The 24703-nt window shown below is 37.6% G+C and overlaps 1 protein-coding gene across 11 annotated transcripts in view; it reads left to right on the plus strand.

The window, feature by feature from the left end:
- The window catches only part of CFAP20DC (CFAP20 domain containing), a 361344-nt gene that overhangs the window by 154494 nt on the left and 182147 nt on the right, over positions 1 to 24703 (plus strand). For 8 of the 11 annotated variants that reach the window (XM_066245008.1, XM_066245006.1, XM_066245013.1 and 5 more), the window contains one exon: positions 13939 to 14079. The exons of 1 other annotated variant lie outside the window; for it this stretch is intronic. In XM_066245008.1, the coding sequence (XP_066101105.1) occupies positions 13939 to 14079 (141 nt within the window). The remainder of the gene's footprint in view (positions 1 to 13938; positions 14080 to 24703) is intronic. 2 more of the 11 variants (XM_066245007.1, XM_066245017.1) reach the window with 1 other exon arrangement.

A 24703-nucleotide genomic window follows, 5' to 3' on the forward strand; every position in this document is an offset into this window, starting at 1 on the left:
ATGATCAAAGCACTTGAGTAAACATTTCCCTAAAGAAGATACAAAAGTAGCTGCAAACATGAAAAGATGCTTATTATCATTAGTCATTAGGGAAATGCAAATTAAAACCACAATGAGATACCACTTTACACTCAACAGGATGACTATAATAATTTTTATTTATTTATTTATTTTTAGTGAGACAGAGAGAGGGAAAGACAGACAGGAAGGGAACGAGATGAGAAGCATCAGTTCTTCATTGTGTCACCTTAGTTGTTCATTGATTGCTTTCTCATCTGTGCCTTGACCAGGGGGCTACTGCTAAGCCAGTGACCCCTTGCTCAAGCCAGCAACCTGGGCTTCAAGCCAGCAACCTTTGAGCTGAAGCCAGCGACCATGGAGTCATGTCTGTGATCCCACACTCAAGCCATTGACCCTATACTCAAGCTGGTGAGCCCATGCTCAAGCCAGCAACCCTGGGGTTTTGAACCTGGGGTTTCTTCATCCCAGGCCAATACTCTATGTACTGTGCCACTGCCTGGTCAGGCTATAATGATTTTTAATGGAAAATAAATGTCAGCAAGGGTTTGGAGAAACTGGAACACTTGCACGTTGCTAATGGGAACACAGAATGGTTCACCTGCTGTACAAAACATTTCAGTTATTCCTAAAACCATAAACATAGAATTACCATGACCCTGCAATTTCAATTTTAGGTATATAACTAGAAGAATGTAAAACAGATACATGTACATGCATGTTTATAACAGCATCACTCATAAAAGCCAAAATGTGGAAACAGCTCAAATGTTCATCAAGAAATGAATGAATAAACAAAATGTGGTATGTACACACAGACACAAAAGGGCACATATGGTGTGATCCCATTGATATGAAACATCAGAATAGATAGATCTGTAGAGAGAGAATGAAAACTTGTGGTTGTCAGGGCCTGGGCTGGAGGGAATGGAAGAACTGGTTAATGGGTACAGATTGTACTTTGGAGCAATGGAAACAATTTGGAACTATGTAGAGGTTACACACCATTGTAAATTTGTTAAATGCCACTAAATCACTCGCTTTAAATGTTTAATTTTATGTTAATATGAATTTCTCCACAAAGAAAGCCTCTTCAACAAATGGTGTTAGGAAAACTGGAAAGCCACATGCAAAAGAATGAAACTCGACTACAGCCTGTCCCCGTGTACTAAAATTAATTCAAAATGGATCAAAGACCTAAATATAAGACCTGAAACAATAAAGTACATAGAAGAAGACATAGGTACTAAAATCATGGACCTGGGTTTTAAAGAACATTTTATGAACCTGACTCCAATGGCAAGAGAAGTGAAGGCAAAGATAAATGAATGGGACTACATCAGAATAAAAAGTTTTTGCTCAGCAAGAGAAACTGATATCAAAATAAACAGACAGCCAACTAAATGGGAAATGATATTTTCAAACAACAGCTCAGATAAGGGCCTAATATCCAAAATTTACAAAGAACTCATAAAACTCAACAACAAACAAACAATCCAATAAAAAAATGGGAAGAGGACATGAACAGACACTTCTCCCAAGAAGAGATACAAATGGCCAACAGATATATGAAAAGATGCTCAGCTTCATTAGTTATTAGAGAAATGCAAATCAAAACTACAATGAGATACCACCTCACCCCTGTTAGATTAGCTATTATCAACAAGATGGGTAATAGCAAATGTTGGAGAGGCTGCGGAGAAAAGGGAACTCTCATCCATTGTTGGTGGAACTGTAAAGTAGTACAACCATTATGGAGGAAAGTATGGTGGTTCCTCAAAAAGCTGCAAATAGAACTACCTTATGACCCAGCAATCCCTCTACTGGGTATATACCCCAAAACCTCAGAAACATTGATACATAAAGACACATGTAGCCCCATGTTCATTGCAGCACTGTTCACAGTAGCCAAGACATGGAAACAACCAAAAAGCCCTTCAATAGAAGACTGGATAAAGAAGATGTGGCACATATACATTATGGAATACTACTCAGCCATAAGAAATGATGACATCAGATCATTTACAGCAAAATGGTGGGATCTTGATAACATTATACGAAGTGAAATAAGTAAATCAGAAAAAAACAAGAACTACATGATTCCATACATTGGTGGAACATAAAAATGAGACTAAGAGACATGGACAAGAGTGTGGTGGTTACCAGGGGTGGGGGGAGGGAGGACACAGGAGGGAGGGAGGGAGAGAGTTAGGGGGAGGTGGAGGGGCACAGAGTAAACTAGATAGAGGGTGACAGAGGACAATCTGACTCTGGGCGAGGGGTATGCAACATAATTTAATGACAAGATAACCTAGACATGTTTTCTTTGAATATATGTACCCTGATTTAATAATGTCATCCCATTAACATTAATAAAAATTTATTTAAAAAAATATATGAATTTCTCCTCAATAAATCAGTTTTAGAAAAACTCTAAGGTTATGATTCATTCAGGACAGCCAAGTATTACAGGTAATCAGCCTTATTTCACCCTCTAAACATCAAAACCTTTTATTATAAAAAGCATATACTAAAATATGGTGGTTTTGTCAACATTATAATGAAATATTTTACATCAATATTTGTTTATTATTAATAATGAACACATATAACACTTGCTCTGTAATAGGCACTATTCTTAGCCCCTTATATACATTAACTTATTTAATTGTCACAATAGCCCTATAAGGTAAGCATTTTTATATTCACGTTTTACAGATAAGGAGAATAGGACACAACAAGGTATGCCATGTGCTATGTGCTGTGTGCTATGCCAAAGTCACACAGCTAAGAAGCGGTAGAGCCAGGTGTGAGCCCAGGACACCTGCTCCGGAGCCTGTGCTTTCACCTCCTACAGAATTCTGCATAGCAATGTCTTTCTTCATTATATAGTAAAGCTCATGAAGGCTGGGATCTGAATCCATGCCAGGCCTAGATAAAATCTAATAGTTATATGGCAAATGAATGAATGAACAAAAAATAAACAGACTTTTTCTGAATATTGTTATAACATAAATGTTTGTATCCCCCTAACATTCTTATGTTGACACCCACCTAATCCCCAAAGTGGTGGTATACAAGAAAGGCTTTCTTCAGTGAGCAGGTCGTGTGTGTGTGGAGCCCTCATGAACAGGGTTAGTTCCCCAGGGAGCTCCTTGGGCTATGTGAGGGTATAGCAGTAAGATGGCCATCTCTAAACCAGGAAGAGGGCCCCTCACCAGATACCATTCTGAATCTGCTGGTGCCATCTCAGCCTCTAGAACTGAGAGAAATGAATTTCTATTGTTTATTAGCCACTCAGTCTCCCGTATTCAGTTATTACAGGCCAAACAAACTAAGATAAATGTTTGGCAGTTAGAGACTGTAATGTTTTCTGCTTGTCTTTCACTGGTGTTTCAGAGAGGTGGATTTTATATAAATAAGGCACTGTGCAAGGCACTTCAGGCTATTTCATGTAAATAAGATGAATATAACTGAGTCTGGATGAGTAAACTATCATAAAATTAGTTCTTATTTAAACTATATGAATTAGAAGAAGCCATGACCAAAACATTTATAAATCTCCTTATTTTACAAGGCATTCTCCTCCCCCCAAAAGTGAGTATGATGATTTCTCATGCGTAAGGTATCATATCTGTGTATTAAAATTGATGACAATTTTTAAAACTAGCTAAGATTCTCATCAAAGATATGAACATCTACAAATGGTTCATTTTACAGTGACTTTATGGCAAACAGGGTTACGACATAACTCAAACATCCTATTAATACACCAGCTCATACTTGGAACCGGACATCCAAAAAGCCACCACCATCCAGTTATGTTTGGATCCTCCGTGAGCAAATCTGTAACTTTCTCATAGCCTTCTCCTTCGTGTACCATTTTGCCATTCTGAGCTGACCATTCCAGCCAACATTATGGTCTTTCAGATTTGTCAAACTCTGAAGTATTTTAACAAAAACAGTTTAAATTCAACTATGTCATTTTTCAGACATTAATCAAGCAGTCTGCATGTTTCTATACACAGTCTATTCCAGAAGATAAAACTTGTCTGAAAGAACAAAGCAGAGCAGTCCTGGTCCTTCAGCATCTGACTGCCAGCTTGATTTGTTATTTGCCATCTGGGGAGAAAGATGTGACGTCCAAATAAAATGTGTATGGGGTACTGCTTTGCAGGATGTGGCTGAACAAAGCACAACTAAAGAAGAAACGTGGAAGACTTGGCAGCTGCATTTTATCTAGATCAGCCGTTATTAAGGGAGTTTTGTCCCTGACCATTTATTGAGCATCCCCTTTGACCAGATACAATACTAAATATATCATTTGGATGATCCCACCATTTTCTTTCACGCTAGCAACGCTTTGGCAGAATTGTCTTTCTTTCAGTTCCTACAATGCACCAGAGTTCTTTGCCTTCAGAATCTTCAGATGCTCTGTTCCCTTCATCTGAATGATCACTCCCACCCCATTTCCCCAAGCCATTTCCTGCTCATCCTTTATGACTCAGGTTAAATGTCTGTTTATGAGAGACTTTCAGTGACACCCTATGGTAGATTTCTGCATTACTTCTTTCATAACATCTTGAACCTTTTCAGAGAACTTAACAAAATTCTAATTAAATAGTTATTTATATTTAAATAGTTTCATATTCTTTGCTAGGGATAAGCTTCAAGAAGGCCAGGACAGAGTAACCACTAGTTTCCCAGCCACTAGATAAGTGCTTGACACATAGTAGAGATTCAGTAAGTCTTTGCTCAAAGATAAAATGAGTAAATGAATGAATGAAGACAAACCACACCCTCTACTGATTCACAGTGTAGCACTGTTTAATTTTTGTTGTAGAATCTGTGTATGCTCTTTTCAGAATTCTTATTTTTAAATTAAGTTGTAAATGGTAAAAATATCTATATATCTATATCTATATATCTATATAATATAAAATAACCTAGTAATTAAACATGGTGGAGGTGATTAGTGCTGAGGTAGACGGTGGAGAGATGAAATAACTTCCATTTAGGTCTATCAGACTATCCAACTACCTTGTCATGAAGCTTCTTCATAGTTTGGTTTCACAAAAATCAGAACTATAGGTCCTTTCCATGTATTCTTCCACAGAGCATCAGAGAAACTTTGAGAGTCAGTAGTTGCTAAATTAAATAGTCTTAAAGATTAGTCTTTATTTTGAAATAATGAACCTGTAGTTATTTTCTTTATTTCTTATTTTTTTAATCTTATTTTTATTAATTTTAGTGCAGTGACATTGATAAATCAGGGTACATATGTTCCGAGAAAACATCTCCAGATTATTTTGACCTTTAATTATGCTGCATACCCTTCACTCACGTCCTCCATCACCTTCATCTGGTTTTCTTTGTGCCCCTACCCTCCCCCCACTCCCTACCTCTCCTTCCTTGCCCCCTCCCGACCCCTTCACCCCACTCCCTTTTACCATCACATTCTCGTCCATGTTTCTGAGTCTCATTTTTATGTCCCATCTATGCATGGGTTCATATAGTTCTTAGTTTTTTTCTGATTTACTTATTTCACTCCATATATTGTTATCAAGGTCCATCCCTGTTATTGTAAATAATCCAATGTCATCATTTCTTATGGCTGAGTAGTATTCCATAGTATATATGTACCAAAGCTTTTTAATCCACTCGTCCTCTGATGGACACTTGGGCTGTTTCAAGATCTTTGCTATTGTGAACAATGCTGCCACAAACATGGGGGTGCATTTCTCCTTCTGGAACCGTTCTATGGTGTCCTTGGGGTATATTCCTAAAAGTGGGATGGCTGGGTCAAAAGGCAGTTCGATTTTCAATTATTTGAGGAATCTTTGTACTGTTTTCCACAGAGGCTACACCAGTCTGTATTCCCACCAGCAATGCAGGAGGGTTCCCTTTTCTCCACACCCTCGCCAGCACTTATTCTGTGTTGTTTTATTGATGAACGCCATTCTAACCGGTGTGAGGTGATATCTCATTGTGGTTTTAATTTGCATTTCTCTAATGATTAATGATGTTGAGCATTTTTTCATATGCCTATGGGCCATCTGTATATCCTCTTTGGAGAAGTGTCTATTCATTTCTTTTGCCCATTTTTTGATTGGATTGTTTGTCTTTCTGGTGTTGAGATTTACAAGTTCTTTATAAATTTTGGTTATTAGCCCCTTATCAGACGCAATGTCAAATATGTTCTCCCATTGTGTAGTTTGTATTTTTATTCTGTTCTTATTGTCTTTGGCTGTGCAAAAGCTTTTTAGTTTGGTATACTCCCATTTGTTTATCCTGTCTTTTATTTCACTTGCCTGTGGAGACAAATCAGCAAATATATCGCTGCGAGAGATGTCAGAGAGCTTACTGCCTATGTTTTCTTCTAAGATGATTATGGTTTCACGCCTTACATTTAAGTCTTTTATCCATTTTGAGTTTATTTTTGTGAATGGTGTTAGTTGGTGGTGTAGTTTCATTTTTTTGCAGGTAGCTGTACAATTTTCCCAACACCATTTGTTGAAGAGGCTGTCTTTACTCCATTGTATTTCCTTACCTCCTTTGTCAAATATCAGTTGTCCATAGAGCTGTGGGTTTATTTCTTGATTCTCCATTCTATTCCATTGATCTATATGCCTGTTCTTATGCCAGTACCAGGCTGTTTTGAGTACAATGGCCTTGTAGTATAGCTTGATATCAGGAAGTGTGATACCTCCCACTTTATTCTTCTTTTTTAAGATTGCTGAGGTTATTCGTGTTATCTTTTGGTTCCATATAAATTTTTGGAATATGTGATCTATATCTTTAAAGTATGTCATTGGTATTTTAATTGGTATTGCATTGAATTTATAAATTACTTTGGGTAATATAGACATTTTAATGATGTTTACTCTTCCTAACCATGAGCATGGTATATGCTTCCACTTGTTTGTATCTTCCTTGATTTCTTTTATCAATGTTTTATAATTTTCTGAGTACAAGTCTTTAGTGTCCTTGGTTAAATGTATTCCTAGGTACTTTATTTTTTTGGTTGTAATAGTGAAGGGGATTGTTTCCTTAATTTCTCTTTCTGACTGTTCATTGTTGGTGTATAAAAATGCCTTTGATTTCTGAGTATTAATTTTATATCCTGCCACCTTGTTGAAGTCATTTATCAGGTCCAGTAGTTTTTTGACTGAGACTTTAGGATTTTCTATATACAATATCATATCATCTGAAAATAATGATAGCTTTACTTCTTTTCCAACTTGAATGCCTTTTATTTCTTCTTCTTGTCTGATTGCTGTGGCTAGGACTTCCAGGACTCTGTTGAATAAGAGTGGTGAAAGGGGGCACCCCTGCCTTGTTCCTGATCTTAAGGGGATTGCTTTTAATTTTTGCCCATTGAGTATGATGTTGGCTGTGGGTTTCTCATAGATGGCTTTTATCATGTTGAGGTATGTTCCCTGTATTCCCACTTTGCTGAGAGTTTTGATCATAAATGGGTGCTGGATTTTATCAAATGCTTTTTCTGCATCTATTGAAATTATCATGTGGTTTTTCTCCTTCCTTTCATTTATGTGATGAATCACATTGCTTGATTTGTGAATATTTTACCAGCCTTGCCTCCCCAGAATAAATCCCACTTGATCATGGTGTATGATTTTTCCATATATTGTTGGATCCGGTTTGCTGATATTTTGTTGAGGATTTTAGCATCTATATTCATCAGAGATATTGGCCTATAATTTTCTTTCTTTGTGTTGTCTTTGCCTGGTTTTGGAATCAGAATTATGCTCGCCTCATAAAAGGAGCTTGGAAGTCTTCCTTCCTCTTGAACTTTTTGAAATAGCTTGAGAAGGATAGGAGTTAGTTCTTATTTGAATAATTGGTAGAATTCACTTGTGAAGCCATCTGGCCCAGGACTTTTCTTTGTTGGTAGATTTTTGATGACTGTTTTGATCTCATTTGATGTACTCGGTCTGTTTAGGTTTTCTGATTCTTCCAGACTGATTTTTGGAAGATTGTATGTTTCAAGGAATTTCTCCATTTCATCTAGGTTGTCTACTTGTTTGGCATACAGTTCTTCATAGTATTTTCTTACAATCCTTTGTATTTCTGTTGTGTCAGTTGTTATTTCTCCCCTCTTATTGCTAATTTTATTTATGTGAGTCCTCTCTCTCTTTTTCTTGGTGAGTCTAGTTAAAGGTTTATCAATCTTGTTTACCTTTTCAAAAAACCAGCTCCTAGTTTCATTGATCCTTTGTATTGTTTCTTTAGTCTCTATGTCATTTATTTCTGCTCTGAGCTTTATTATTTCCTTCCTTCTACTACATTTAGGCTTTACTTGCTGTTCTTTTTCTAATTCTTTTAGATGCAGGGTTAAGTTGTTTATTTGAGCTTTTTCTAGCTTCTTAAAGTGTGCCTGTAGTGCTATGAACCTCCCTCTCAGTACTGCTTTTGCTGTGTCCCATAAATTTTGAGTTGTTGTACGCTCATTATCATTCATTTCTAGGAATTTTTTTATTTCTTCTTTGATCTCATTCTTAATCCATTAGTTATTTAACAACCTGCTATTTAGTTTCCATGCGTTTGAGAATTTTTGAGCTTTTCTGTTGTGGTTGATTTCTAGTTTCATGCCGTTGTGATCAGAGAAAGTGTTTGATATGATTTCAATCTTCTTAAATTTGTTGAGACCACTTTTGTGCCCTAACATGTGGTCTATCCTAGAGAATGTACCATGAGCACTTGAAAAGAATGTATATTCTGCTGCTTTAGGGTGAAAGGTTCTGTAGATATCTATTAAATTGAGTTGATCTAGTGTGTCCTTTAAGTCTGCTGTTTCTTTGTTAATTTTTTTCCTGAGGATCTATCTAGTGATGTTAGAGGGGTATTGAAATCCCCTACTATTATAGTATTGCTGTTGATCTCACCCTTTAAATTCATCAAAGTCTGTTTTATATATTTAGGTGCTCCTATATTAGGTGCATAGATATTTATAATAGTTATATCTTCCTGTTGGATTACTCCCTTTATCATTATGTAGTGGCCTTCTTTATCTCTTACTTTATTCTTTGTTTTAAAGTCCATTTTTGCCTGACCTGTGGTGGCGCAGTGCATAAAGCATCGACCTGGAAATGCTGAGGTCGCCGGTTCGAAACCCTGGGCTTGCCTGGTCAGGGCACATATGGGAGTTGATGCTTCCAGCTCCTCCCCCCTTCTCTCTCTCTCTGTCTCTCCTCTCTCTCTGTGTGTCTCTCCCTCTCCTCTCTAAAATAAATAAATAAATAAATAAATAAATAAATAAATAAAAATTAAAGTCCATTTTGTCTGGTATAAGTATTGCTACCCCAGCTTTTTTTTCATTTCCATTTACATGAAATGTTTTTTTTCCATCCTTTTACCTTCAACCTATGTGCATCTTTTGTTTTAAGGTGGGTCTCTTGTAGACAGCATATGTACGGGTCCTGTTTTCTTATCCATGTAGCTACCCTATGTCTTTTGATTGGATCATTTAATCCATTTACATTTAAGGTTATTATAGACATGTAGTTGTTTATTGCCATTTTATTCTTTTTTTTTTTTTTCCGTTCTGAAGCTGGAAACGGGGAGAGACAGTCAGACAGACTCCCGCATGCGCCCGACCGGGATCCACCCGGCACGCCCGCCAGGGGTGACACTCTGCCCACCAGGGGATGATGCTCTGCCCCTCTGGGGCGTCGCTCTGCCGCGACCAGAGCCACTCTAGCGCCTGGGGCAGAGGCCAAGGAGCCATCCCCAGTGCCCGGGCCATCTTTGCTCCAATGGAGCCTTGGCTGCGGGAGGGGAAGAGAGAAACAGAGAGGAAGGAGGGAGGGGGGTGGAGAAGCAAATGGACGCTTCTCCTATGTGCCCTGGCCGGGAATTGAACCCGGGTCCCCCGCACGCCATGCCGATGCTCTACCGCTGAGCCAACCGGCCAGGGCCGCCATTTTATTCTTTAAAGCTGTATTCCTCTTTTGCTATATTCTTTTCCCACTTTGATCTGTTTACACCATGCCCCTTAACATTTCCTGCAGCATTGGTTTGGTTGTAATGAATTCCTTGAGTTTTTTTTTTTTTTTGTCTGGGAAACTTTTTATTTCTCCTTCAATTTTAAATGATAACCTTGCAGGATAAAGTAGTCTTGGTTGTAGGTTCTTGTTCTGCATTACTTTACATATTTCTTGCCATTCCCTTCTGGCTTCAAGTGTTTCTGTTGAGAAGTCTGATGTCATCCTTATGTGGGCTCCTTTGTAGGTGATAGCCTTTTTTTCTCTTACAGCTTTCAGTATTTTCTTTTTTTCACTTAGCTTTGGTATTTTAATTATGATGTGTCTTGGTGTAGGTTTCTTTGGGTTTCTTTTTAATGGAGTTCTCTGTGCTTCTTGAATTTGTGAGAGTTTCTCCTGCATTAATTTAGGGAAGTTTTCAGCTATGATATGATTGAATAAAGCCTCTATCCCTTGTTCTTTCTCTTCTTCTTCAGGAATCCCTATAATGCGGATGTTATTTCTCTTTATGTTGTCACAGAGCTCTCTAAGAGTTTCCTCAGACTTTTTGATTCTCTTTTCTTTTTTCTTCTCTGCTTTCATGCCTTCATTCCAGTTGTCCTCCAACTCACTGATTCGATCCTCAGCTCCATCCATCCTGTTTTTAATTCCTTCCATTGTAGTCTTCATTCCTGATATTTTATTTGTCATCTCCGACTGATTCTTTTTTAATATTTCAATATCCTTTTTTATACTTGCTATTTCTTTATTTAGGTGTTCGTGATGGCCATCCATTGTTGTTCTAAGATCCCTAAGCATACTTACAATCATTATTTTAAACTCCGCATCCGAAAGTTTGATTATTTCCATATCACTCAGTTCATCTCCTGAAGTAGTTTCATTTGGATTGCACTTTTTTGTCTTCTCATTGTGCCTGGGTGTCTGGGTGTTTTCTTTGTAGAGCTGGTTGAGTCTAGGCTTGGTGTTGTCTGTGTCTAGTTTTCCCTTGTGTTGTTTCTAAGTATTCTTGGGTTGGCATCAGCTATTATTTGTAATCCACTTTAGGATTTGGGCCACTTTGAAGTCTTGATTTGTTTGTTTTCTTAACAGGTGATTGTCTTGTTTGCTGATCTCAGCAGGGGGCTTATTTGAAATGGTATCCAGGAATGCGGTGGGTGTGACCTGAGGCTCTGAAGTCCTCTTCTGCCAGTTAATCTCTCTGGGGGCGGTTGCTTTCTCAGCTTCAGTAGGGGGAGGTGTATCTCAGATCTCCATGGAGACCTGAGTTACTGCCCCTCCTCCCCACTTCTTGTTTTCAGCTGTGTCTTGTTTGCTGATTGGAGCTGGAGAGATGTCTGTATCTCTATGACCTGGAAGGACTTTTGTATTTTGCTTTGTGGAAGGATCAGCTCCTCCCCCAGTTATGGCTGCCTCCAGCACTGAATGAGTCAGCTTTTTATGTCACCACCTATATTCCTCTCCCCCTCACCATCTGTCTCTCTCTTTCTGCTTTCTTTTTGGAAGACAAGTGGGCCCTTTCAGCACACCTCGCTCCCTGGTCGCTAGGCAAGTGGCTGTGAGCAGTATTTATGGCTCTTTTCCTTGGAGTGAGAGCCCAGCCTCACCTCCCTCCACCCCCCACCCCACCCCATTCCTGTAAGCAGGGGAAGATTCAGGCACTCCTTACCAGGTTTGTTGTGGCTTCTTCTTTGCTCCTTGATTTTTGAAAGCTGTTCTTGTAGTCCAGATTTGGTTTTTCACACTGATTGTTCATAAATAAATTTATAATCCAGTTCAGTGGTGTGAGCTGGAATTCTGTGCATCTGCCTACTCCGCTGCCATCTTCAGGTCTCCCCAATCATCTTTCTGGAAACACACAGCCCTGTTTCCTTCTTTCCTTTTGATAGAACACAAGAAATATTTCACATGTTTCCTTCTTTAAAAGAAAAACAACAGAAGAAGCAGGAATAGAAAAGGCAAGTCTGCTCTTTATTTCTTATTTTATTGAATGTTTAACACTGCCCAGAGTTTTCCTCAAATAATAATCTGATAAGTAGTGAAACAGTTCTGGATGCAAAGAGAAAATAGATATAATACATAGAAGGGGAAGGCAATACGGGAAAATTGAGCCATTTAATGTAAAATCTGATTTGCATGTTGACCACATTTCTGTAAAATTTAGCTTGCGTGTATAAACATGGTTAGAGTTTACACTTTCATAAGATTTTTTTTGAGGGATGATTGGTTGAATTTTTGTTACTACTCACATTTCACATATATATACAAACAAATGTTTCCACTATATTCTAAGATTTTTATAAAGCTTTATAAGAAAATAAAGCCTATGCTTAAGCTAGCCACCAAAAGTTATTTTATATTTTGGTATATTTCCTTGTTTTTTTTGCCATTCATATACTTTATTGATTTTATACAGTTGAGATAGAGTGTTATATATATTATTTTCATTTAACTTTTTATCTTGAATATGTCTCATATTATTGATCCATCTTCATGAATGGTTTCTTACAGCTCTTTATGGGAAATTCAAGGTCTTTATTTTTCAGAAATTATAAACACCTATTTAATAGATCTTTGAGTTTTTTATTTTTTTTACTTTAGGATGGCTTCATGAAGTGAAATTACTTAATAAAGTGGCATGTGCATTTTTAAGGCTTTTCATATATGTTTCATAAATTGTTCTTTAGAGTGCTAATACTAACTTAATTCCTACTTGCTACATACAGCAAAGCTGATTATCTGCCATTAAAGAGGTCATACAAGCCTGACCAAGTGGTGGCACAGTGGATAAGACAGAGCATCGACTTGGGATGATGAAGACTCAGATTCCAAACTCTGAAGTCCCTGGCTTGAGCATGGGCTCATCTGGCTTGAACGTAGGGTTGCTGGATTGAGTGTGGGATCATAGACGTGACCCCATGGTCACTGGCTTGAGCCCAAAGATCACTGGCTTGAGTAAGGGGTCACAGGTTCAGCTGGAGCCCCCTCCCCCTGGTCAAGGCACATATGGGAAGGCAATAAATAAACAACTATGGTGCTGCAACTATGAGTTGATACTTCTCATCTCACATCTCACTCCCTTCTTGTCTGTCTGTCCCTGTCTGTCCCTCTCTCTTTCTTGCTTAAAAAAAAAAGAGAGAGAGAGATCATACAAATAAATGAGAAAAAGTGTCCTGGTAGTAAAATAGATCAAGAATATGAACAGAAAAGAAAATTTACTAAAAGTAAAATTTAAACATCTATATAAATATATGTGAATGATATAAAATCTCATTAGAAATACAAATTATAGTAAAAATACTATATTAATTATAATAATTTTTTTTTGAAAGACTTCAAAGATAAGTTAACAGTAGGAGAAGCTGGGTCAAGGGCACAGAGAAACTCTGTGCAGTTTTTATAACTTTTCCTCAGATTTAAAATGATTTCAAAATAAAAAGTGAAAATTTTAACTTACTCATAAAATGCTGTAGTGCTCATTCAATACCGCCATTGTACTTATTGATCTTATGTAAATGAGCCAGTATGCTCCCAGAAGTCTTCACTGAAGCACACCTGACTAGCACTTCTCTCATGGTATGCTCTAGTATTGAAAAACAAAGACTCAGTGTTTCCAGTGAATGCTCTGACTTATGCACAAGACTCTGAAACTACTCCATATGTCATATACTCTATCTCATTTAATCCTTTCTACAATCCTAGAAATTAAGCAGTAAAATTATCATGTTCATTTTACAGATGAGAAAACAGAGGATGTAAGGTTGAGTGAAGGTTGAAGAACTCATCCAAAGTCATATTCCAAAATGATTTATTTCAGTTGGTCTCATTTATAAGACATGTCCACTTGGCAGAAATGGTTTACATTTCTGCATTGAATGTTTGTCTTTACTTCCAATGGGATTTGGTGTTCCCTTTCCAGCAGATGAACCTGCGGACATTATCCCACGAAGCTGCCAATTAACAGCAGATGTTCCACAAGTCACACAGCTGCTAAACATGACTAAACTCCACCAGACTATAGTAAAATTTGGAGCTCATCCCCTAATTTCAGCAGAATCAGGTATGCACTTATAATCCTAAATTATAAGCCTATTTATTTATAAGACCAAAATAAAGGGGGAAAAAACAGCATGCAATTCATCTTATAGCTTGAAGTTAAATATTGTGACACTTTAACATTGAATCATGTCACTGATAAATCATTATTTTAAATTTTTCTTTAACAACTAAAATATTTTCTGGGTTTTTTTCACATGATAAATCAAAACATCCTTAATTGTTTCTCTTCTTTTTCCACATGTTTCCAAGCCCTGCCAGTTATACCTCTTCAACATCTCTGAAATCTGTCTCCTCTATCTTGTTGCTACATCCATTGTTCAGTCCCCACAGTCACTCACCTTAGCCTCCCAGTTAATTTCCACGTTGCTATTGTAATTATCTTCCTGATGATAGAAATAGAAATGTGATCACATTACTCTTTAATTAAAGACTTGTACTGTCTTACCAACTATCTTAGAAGACAACATGAAAAGACCAGGGAAGCCAACTTCCCCTATCTCAAACCTACTCCACAGTTTTAGCGCCACACCTTTCCCCAGTGCCCCATGTGTGGTTTTCTGATCACTCTGTGGGCTCATATTGTGCTCACATGCTCATATTGGGATCACTATTTTGTTGGCCTAAAATGGCTTCCTTGCCTTTCTGCTTGGAAAAACTCTCTTATCTTTCTAGACTCAAAAGCTACCTTTCCTGATTCTAACAAGCATTGTTCTCTTTTTTCCATGACCTTTTTCCTTTTCTTTTTTCTTTTTTCTTTTTTTTTTAATACCTTTTAATATGTCTGCATTCCCCAATAAAGTGTGACTTCCTCACTCTTCTGTTTCCCTAGCTTCTAACACAGTGCTTGCCATGTACTGGGGCTACAGGCTCAAATTACTACAGAGTCAGTCAGATAACATAAATAAATAAACTGGCCTGGATGCCTGGACATTTGAGTCATGGAAACATTTTCTACTTCAACAGTGATAGCATATCAAAGAAATTGTTCTCTATATTAAAACAGCAACATGAACTACTTTATAAATGATACAGCCGGTGGTGATTAGCACTCAGTTCTGTGCAGGAGCTGTAGGGAGTGTGGAGGACTGCAGCACACAGGAGCTCCTCAGTCTTAAAGGGGTAACTGTAGTTCATTCAGTCCCACCCAAGTGTTGCCTTGCTGGAATTCAGCCTGTCTCACCAGATTTTCCTTTTTTTCCCCCCCAGACTGGGTATTCCACTGTTTATGATAAACTTCCCAATTTAAAAATATTACCTAAAGTCTAAATTTCTTTGGAAACACGGTATGAACCTAATAAAATGTGCCAGCACATGCCAGTTTCCTGCCACTGGAACAGTCACCCATAGCTGGTGACCAAATAAATGGATAGTATTTTACAAATCGCGAAACCTCGTAGTATTTAGATGAGTTGTTCTCGACCCTTCTGTATGTTAGAATCACCTGGGACATTTTTAAAATACCAGTAACTGATTTAAAAAAAAAATTTTTTTTTCTCTAATGTCTATGTTTCATTACCAGAGGTTCTGATTTAATTGGCCTGGTCAGACTTTTTAAAAAACTTCCTCCAGCAATTCTAATGTGCAGCCAGGGTTAAGAGCCATGGGGTCACTTATTCCCACAAAGGCCAGATGGTTTAGATGACACTCAAACACTGAAGTGACTCAGAGCAAAGTGTAATGGTCATAACAGGGCACCTATGGAGGAAGTATAATAAATTACTGTATGAGTGTTTATAATAAATAAATATAAGATTGGTGGAAGTGGAAGATGGTACAGAAGTCTGAGCAAAGATAGACAGCTCACTGTATGGCTGAAGTGACCAAAAGATTGCTAAGAGAAATGGCCCGAGTAGGTGGAATGGCTGTGTTGGAAATACAAGAGTGCACCACGTGTTTCTAAAGTAGAGGAATGATCATTTCTTTTGTAGGAAGTATGAATCTGTAAGTCAAGTGAGACCAGAGAGTAAAGATTACAAGTGAGATGTCTTTGCAGCAAGTTAGGCATAAAATGGCAAGTGGTTGTGGAAGGAGGACGAGAGGACCCTGACAGGAACTACAGGGAAAGCTGGCAGGACTTGGTGATTCTCAGATGACAGACGGGGAAGGGAAAGTGTTCAAAGTTTGAAAGAGGTCAGTAGAAACCAGACAAAGGAGATACCATGATGAAATGAATGCATTGCAAAAATGGCCTCAGTTTTACTCTCTACATTCATTCATCCTATGTTCACTGAGTCTGGTGAATTTCCTCTATATCCATCGTTATCAGCATTCATGTCCTAAATCATCTATTCCTAGAGAACTGGGATTGATTTTACAACTTTTTCAGTATAAATCCTAGCAGAGGGTAAATAGGCAATACATTTTTGAGCCCTTTATTCTGAAATTTCCAAACTTACAGAACAGTAGAGAGAATATATAATGAACCACCATGTCTCCATTACCTACTTTCGTGATTACCAACTTTGGGTAGGACTCTTTGATAACAATGAGGGGATAAGTAGTGAGAATTTGTAGATTTGGAGTGGAGAAAAAAAGGTGTGTGTGTGTGTGTGTGTGTGGAGTCTACCGGAAAGTTCTGTCCGTTTCTATCACAAGTTTCAACATGTAAGCACATGTTTATTTGGCGCATGTGTGCCTCTCTATTTTTATCATTTAATGTATACATACTGACGTAGCAAATTAACTAAAACAAAGTTGATTCACGTTAGTCTTATGTGTGAAGCCATAGTGTATCCATGGCTACTGATAAAGTTCATTTACGTCATTGTAATTTTTACGAATTTCAACAAGGAAGAAATGCTACAGAAGCATGTCTGTCGCATCCACCATATTCCCTGGACTTAGCACCCTCCGACTAGCACTTGTTTTTGTCCTTACAAAATTTTTTGAAGGGCAAAAAATTCAAAAATGAAGAAGATATTAAATAAGCACTGGTTCAATTTTTCGCATCAAAAGATAAAACATTTTTCAAAAATGGGATATACGAATTGCCCTCACGCTGGCAAGAAATCATTAATAATAATGGCAATTATATTATTTAATAAAGTTTATTGATGGTAAGAAAAATTTGTATTTTGTTTTAGTCCCAAAATGGACAGAACTTTCCGGTAGACCTTATATATATATAAATAAATAATAAAGAAGAATATATATATAATAAAAAAGTATTATATATATTTATATATATAAATATAATCCATTTTCACCAAAAGACCTTTAGAAAATACATAAAAGGATCAAACCCACCACCAGACAGTTACTATAAACACATTGGGTCACCATTCAGTCTTACTAGCAGTTTCACCACTGAATGAAATGAGTAAGAGTGTTTCCGTGAGCAGACTCTCTATCTGATCTAATAGGATGTGATAGTTTTCAGTAACAGAAATGATTAAGCTGTAAAGCCTTTCAGATAACCCTCTGTGATTGTAAATGCTATTTGTCTTCTTTGTATCTTAATGTTTCAAGAATTAATAATGTCTAAAAAGAAAATGTAAGTCTATAATCAGATATTTTAAGTGTTTTTATTTTTATTTAAAGTTCAAGGACACATGATGCCTGAGATTAAAGAGGAATTTGACTATGGCCCTGGCCAGTTGGCTTAGTGGTAGAGCATCAGCCTGGCATGTGAATGTTCCAGGTTTGATTCCCAGTCAGGCCACACAAGAGAAGTGCCCATCTGCTTCTCCACCCTCTGCCTCTTGCTTTCTCTCTCTCTCTCTCTCTCTCTCTTACTCTTTTCACCTCCCCTCCTGAAGCCAAGCTTCAATTAGAGTGAGTTGGCCCTGGACGCTGAGAATGGCTCCATGGCCTCTGCCTCAGGCGCTAAAAAGTGGCTCCAGTTTCAACGGAGCAAGAGCCCCAGATGGGCAGAGAATCACCCCTTAGTGGGCTTGCCAGGTGGATCCCGGTTGGGGTGCATGCAGGAGTCTGTCTCTGCCTCTCCTCCTCTCACTAAAATAAAAAAAGAATTTGACTAAATATTAATTGTATCATTAATTCAATATTATAATTAAACAGAAACTTCTTCATAAGCCATATTTGATTCCAACTTGTAGAAGAGGATATTAGTTCATATTTTACAAATTTCATAAATGGGCTCTTAATGCATAATAATAGTTCATTTGAGTCATATATATAGGAAATTAATAATCACCTAATAGCATATTTCTTCTGCCCTGTGAATCCCAATTATATTTATATTTATTTATAACCATAGAGTTTATGATTGTTTCTCTTAAGTAAATCTCTTGCATGTGTGTGGCCGCTGAGATTACATGAACATATTTTGAACTTCACGATTCTCTTTACATAAATATTTTTCAATTGTTAATTTTGACATGTGTGGCCTTTGAAAGTTACTATAGGTGATTATAATAATAATTGTTGTCTGTGTAAGATATTTTATCTGAAAACGTGTAGCTAATGAATAGTGTCCAGGGACAGACGTTTTAATCATTGAAAAGCCAGGAGATATTTCTTCATTTGAGCTGTGTGTTTTTGTGCTTTTCTAAAAAAGTAGACTCCCCATGGTGAGATTTGAATTGCATGAGAAATGACTGTGTGTTTTTGTAATTAACTGTACAGTACTCATGTAAAGTGTGTTTTATTATAAATGTACATATTGGAAGAGCCCCATGAAGCCGCTATAGAAAGAAGTAGGTGTTTCCTATAGATGTTTTCTTCTTTTTTTTTTTTTTTTTTTTTGTATTTTTCTGAAGTTGGAAATAGGGAGGCAGTCAGACAGACTCCTGCATACGCCCGACTGGGATCCACCCAGCATGCCCACCAGGGGGCGATGCTCTGCTCATCTGGGGTGTTGCTCTGCTGCAACCAGAGCCATTCTAGCGCCTGAGGCAGAGGCCATGGAGCCATCCCCAGTGCACAGGCCAACCTTGCTCCGATGGAGCCTTGGCTGCGGGAGGGGAAGAGAGAGACAGAGAGGAAGGAGAGGGGGAGGGGTGGAGAAGCAGATGGGCACTTCTCCTGTGTGCCCTGGCCGGGAATCAAACCCGGGACTCCCGCCCGCCAGGCGGACGCTCTACCACTGATCCAACCAGCCAGGGCCTGTTTTCTAATGTGTTTACCAAGCAAAATGGAAACATTGAAACTTCTGTTTTAGACTGCATTTCCTTGAATGTCATATAACTTGATCAAGAGGATTTAACAAATAGTTGTTTCTATAAAGCCATTGTTGCCACATATTTATACTGTTCACTTTGTCAATTCCATTTCTGGTGCACATTAGTTAATGAGTATTGGTCTGCAGATAACTGTGAAATCTGATTATTTTATTTTCATTAACAGAACCCTAGTTTAATTGAACCAGAGAATCAGGTTTGGTCATTGAAGTGGATCATTCAGCTACTAATGACAAGGTGTAGCACAAATCAAAACTACTAATTTACTTAAAAATTAGGAGGCAGTTCTCTCAAGCACCCTTTTCTCTACAGCATCAGTCTCGTTGGATTTTTGCTCCTTTTTTAAAAAGAAGAGACTGGCATCCCTATCTCCTAGTACAATTGCAAACAGTTAATACATCTAGCAAAATAATTATCTAACTGTGTTGGCATTAGTGAGATCTTTAAAATGTCTTCTTGGGTCCCACATTATGAAAGCAAAATTCAAGTCAAGCAACAAAATTTACTTAAAGAAAAAAGAGTAAGATTCTGACTTCAGGAAAAAACAAGATACTCTTTTAATTTCTTCTTTTCTAAACTCAGACTTTTGATAAATCTTGTCTTATGATTGCTTGTTAAAGAGATGCAACAATTTCTAGTTGCAACAATTTCTAGTTGCAATGTCTGATAATAATTCAGAGTAAATTCAGCCATCCTTTATGTTTGAAATATATATCCTCTTTCCCTGTCTTTAGTAAAAATTAGGCATAACTGATCACATTCCTTCATTAAAATATTTTTAAATGTGAAAGGAATTTAGTAATGGATATTGATCCAGTGTCTGTTGTAAGATGTGACAAATCATTTATAGAGTGAATTGTGCTATTTCTGCCAAATATTAAAAAAAAACTTTGATATATAAAACATAATATTAAGTATGAAAAATACAGTTAATGAGTTTAATAATTGTACTAACTTTGTGATAATGTGTAGGATTGACTCATTCCAAACTTTATATTTCTCCTTTAGATGTCTATTACAGCATTGCTGATAATAACAAAAACCCAGGGACAAACTATTTGTGCATAATAGGAAATTGATTAATTATCTACATAATGAGATTTGTGTGTGGGTAGAGAGACAACCTGATCTTCTTGTAATGGTCTGGAAAGGTCTCTCAGCCATGTCAGTCAGTAAGAAATGGCAATTGAGAATGTTGTTTCTGTATGATCCCCTTGGTTGTTGCTGAGGGATGGTAGTTGCTTGGTAGTATGCATGTGCATACATTTTTAAGGAAACACAAGAACTTAATAATTACCCTTAGGACAGGTACTGGTTGAGGCAGCAGAAGGAAGATAAGACCTATTTCTTATATTGTATCTTTATTAGAGAATTTTAATTTTCTAAATATATTCATGATTTAGTATGTCAACAGATGTATTATGTTACAATTATGAAACATTTCTAGTTTGATCTGCATAATTTTCTAACTTTGAAAACCCAAAGAATTGCTATAAAATTAAAATGTATTTCTCTAATATCAATATTTGCATTTAAATATATAATGGGAAGGAAATCCAGAATTATTGGCAAAATAAATCTTTAGGTATAAATATTAAACTTGTTTATGATATAATATACTGTATGATAATCTATACAACATTTGTATGAATTATGTTGACATATATTTTCACTAATGGTGAACCTGGGACTATAATTATCAGTGACCTCCAGCACCTCCAAAAACATTCTATAACATCACCCTATTTTTATTTCCATAACAGCACTTATTATTACCTAATATTTTCTTGTTTATTTGTTTCCTTATCAGTGCCTCCCATTCTGGAATTTGAGCTTTAAAACTACAAGATCCTACTTATAGTTGACCATTCCCAGCAGCTCAGTGCTTTACAGCTATCAGGAGCTCAGTAAATATTTGTTGGTTAAGTGATTAAATGACTAAATAAAATGGCAGCCAAGCCTGACCTGTGGTGGTGCAGTGGATAAAGCGTTGACCTGGAAATGCTGAGGTCGCTGGTTCGAAACCCTGGGCTTGCCTGGTCAAGGCACATATGGGAGTTGATGCTTCCTGCTCCTCCCCCCTGTCTCTCTCTCCTCTCTCTCTCTCTCTCTCTCTCCTCTCTAAAATGAATAAATTTTAAAAAAAATGCCAGCCAGATAATTTGAGCAGGTAACTATGTTAAGCAACAAATCATCGTCATTATCATCATCATCATCATCATCGTCATCTTCATCATGATAGCTAACGGTTTTTGAGCTTTTATTGTGTTTCAAGTATTAAACTCTTTATATACTATAATAGTCAAGGTTCTCCAGAGATATAGATATAGATGTAGATGTATACATAGATATACATAGGTAAAAAGATATATATGGATATAGATATAGATCTATAGATAGATATAGGTATAGATAATATGGATAGAGGGGGGCCAGACTTATTATAAGGAGTTGACTCACACAATTATATAGACTAGGAAGTCTCAGGATTTGCAATCAGCAAGTTGGAGATCCAGGAGAGTTGGTCGTGTATTTTCTGTCAAAGTCTGAAGGTCTGAAACCAGGAGAGTTGATGGTGAAAGGACCAGTGTGTCCCAGCTCAAGGAGTCAGACAGACAGGTCAGATTCTCCTGTCCTCCACTTTTTTGTTCTGTTCAGACCCTGGATAGGTTGGACAAGGCCCCTCCACACAGAAGAGGGCAGTCTGCTTTATTCACTCTACTGATTCAACTGTTAATTTCCTCCAAAATCACTCACAGTCACACTCATACTGTTTAATCTGGGTACCCTGTGGCCTAGTCAAGCTGACACATAAAATTAACCCTCTCACATAGTGTATCCCATTTAATATTCTTATACATCTTTTTATGTAGAAATCATTACAATCACCATTTTGTAGAAGGAGAAACTTGAGGCTTATAGAGACAGTAATTAGTGAGTGAGTGGTACAGCGCAGAGGACCGGCAGTCTGGTCTTAGAGATGCATTATTAACTAATAATCCCCATTATGATGCAGTTTCTCACTACTACTTTTTTTGTGACAGAGACAGAGACACAGATAGAGACAGACAGACAGGAAGGGAGATGGATGAGAAGCATCAGTTCTTTGTTGCAGCTCCTTAGTTGTTCATTGATTGCTTTCTCATATGTGCCTTGATCGGGGGGCTACAGCAGACTGAGTGACCCCTTGCTCAAGCCAGCGACCTTGGGCTCAAGCTGGTGAGCCTTGCTCAAACCAGATGAACCTGCGCTCAAGCCAGCGACCTCGGGGTTTCAAACCTGGGTCCTCCCCATCTCAGTCTGCGCCACTGCCTAGTCAGGCTCACTACTACTTTTAAGGATTGTCTTTTGGGGAGCCTTCTTGTGTTACAGAGAAATTGTATTTGCAAGCCCAAATGATGGAAGTTACTTACAAAAGCCTATATTATATATAAACTGTACTCTGTTCAAAAGGGAAAGTTCTCTTCAGAGGATAAAATTGTTTTTTTAAAAATGCTTCTTTAGCCTGACCAGGCAGTAGTAGCGCAGTGGATAGAGCATTGGCCTGGGACACTGAGGACCGAGGCTCCAAACCCTTAGGTCACCAGCTTGAGTGTGGGATCATAGACACGACCCCATGGTCACTGGCTTGAGCGCACTCATCTCTCTCCCTTCCTATCTGTCTGTCCCTGTCTGCCCCCCCCCCATTCTTTCACTTAAAAAAGTGCTTCTTTAGTCATTAAAAGTTAATTTAAAAACTAAACTAATTGTAACTTTTTAGTAGATTAAGACTTTGTGAAGGATAGTAATATCTTGTACTTATTATTTTTCATCCTGTTGACATATGCTATGTAACACACAGATTTTTTTACATAGTCTAAGATTCTACTCAAATTCAAAGGAGAAAGAGATATTCTAATTTTACTTTTTAATGTTATTGTATTACCTTTCAAATAGGTCTTACATTTTATTAATGAGATAAGGCTAAACACTGGTTTTAATTATTTGCAAAAGTTAAAAAATGATTTTACGTCTGACCAGGTGGTGGCGCAGTGGATAGAACATCGGACTGGGATGAGAGGACACAGGTTCGAGACCCCGAGGTCGCCAGCTTGAGCGCGGGCTCATCTGGTTTAAACAAAAAGCTCACCAGCTTGGACCCAAGGTCACTGGTTCGAGCAAGGGGTTACTTGGTCTGCTGAAGCCCACAATCAAGGCACATATGAGAAAGTAATCAATGAACAACTAAGGTGTCGCAACAAAAAACTGATGATTGATGCTTCTCATCTCTCTCCGTTCCTGTCTGTCTGTCCCTATCTATTCCTCTCTCTGAATCTCTCTCTGTCCCTTTAAAAATACATATATATATTTTTCTTTTTTTACTCACCTAGGGTCTTTTCTGCATTAGTCATTTCCCTACACATTTGTCTCTTTATCATGCATTCAAGGTTTACAACCTGACCGCCCTCCAATTGGCCTAAAAAAAATTTTTCATGAAAATCCTTTGGACAGAGCATGCATCTCAAATTAGCCACTGTTGCCCCGCATTCTACATGTGCCTGCTTGTTGCCTCTGTGTTACCTGCCTGGCACTGAGACCACTTTAGTTTGTCCCTCCATCCCACCCCACACTTTCTTTTCTCTGAGAACGGATCTTACAGTATTTTGTTCTATACTTGATTTCTCATAAACCCCATTAGACTTCATCACATACATTATCATATTTATGAAGTTCTAGTATTAATCTATGTAATTATTAATAGAGCTCTTTTCAGGTTAGAAAAAATGACAGTTTTTCACAAAACTTCCCAGAAAAAAAATAGTGGGCATAGGAAGACTCCCCTGTGCTGCCTTCCTGGGCTGGCAAGGGCAGCATCTGTATGGCGAAAATAAGGCCCAGAAAAGCCGTGGGACTGTTGGGTTCTGAGCCCTTGCTCTGTGTGGACAGATATCTAAACATTGCGAGTCTCGGTTTCTTCAACTGTGGAGAGGGGATAATACCACAGAGTGGTTGGAAATGACATAGAGATCACGTACGCATCATTGTACCATCATCCTTTCTATCTCAGTTAAATGTCATTACCTTGTCCCCAAAGACTGGATACTAGCCCTCTGTTAAAAACACTTGAAACCCTTTGAACTTTTCTTCATAGCTCTTATCACAGTTGTAATCATGTAGTTATTTATTAATTACTTGCTTTAATATCTGTTTCCCCAGTGAGACTGTGAGCTCCTTGAAGAAGGGGATATGTCCCCTTATTCCCTAAGTCAGTGCCTGTCTGCTCAGACTGGGTGCCCAGTCACTATGGAAAGAACAAGTGATTGTGACTTGGCTTTGCAAATTATTAAATGCTATTCAAGATGGAAGAAACTAATAACATATATACTAAGAATTTACTCCCTACTAAGGATAGTATTTAGCATATTATATGCATGTTTCATATAATAGAACAAAAACACATGACTTCTGTACTATTATTATGCTAAAATTATTATGCCTCATCCT

Source organism: Saccopteryx bilineata, chromosome 10 (genome assembly GCF_036850765.1).
Source record: "Saccopteryx bilineata isolate mSacBil1 chromosome 10, mSacBil1_pri_phased_curated, whole genome shotgun sequence".
In the NCBI taxonomy this organism is placed as follows: domain Eukaryota; kingdom Metazoa; phylum Chordata; class Mammalia; order Chiroptera; family Emballonuridae; genus Saccopteryx; species Saccopteryx bilineata.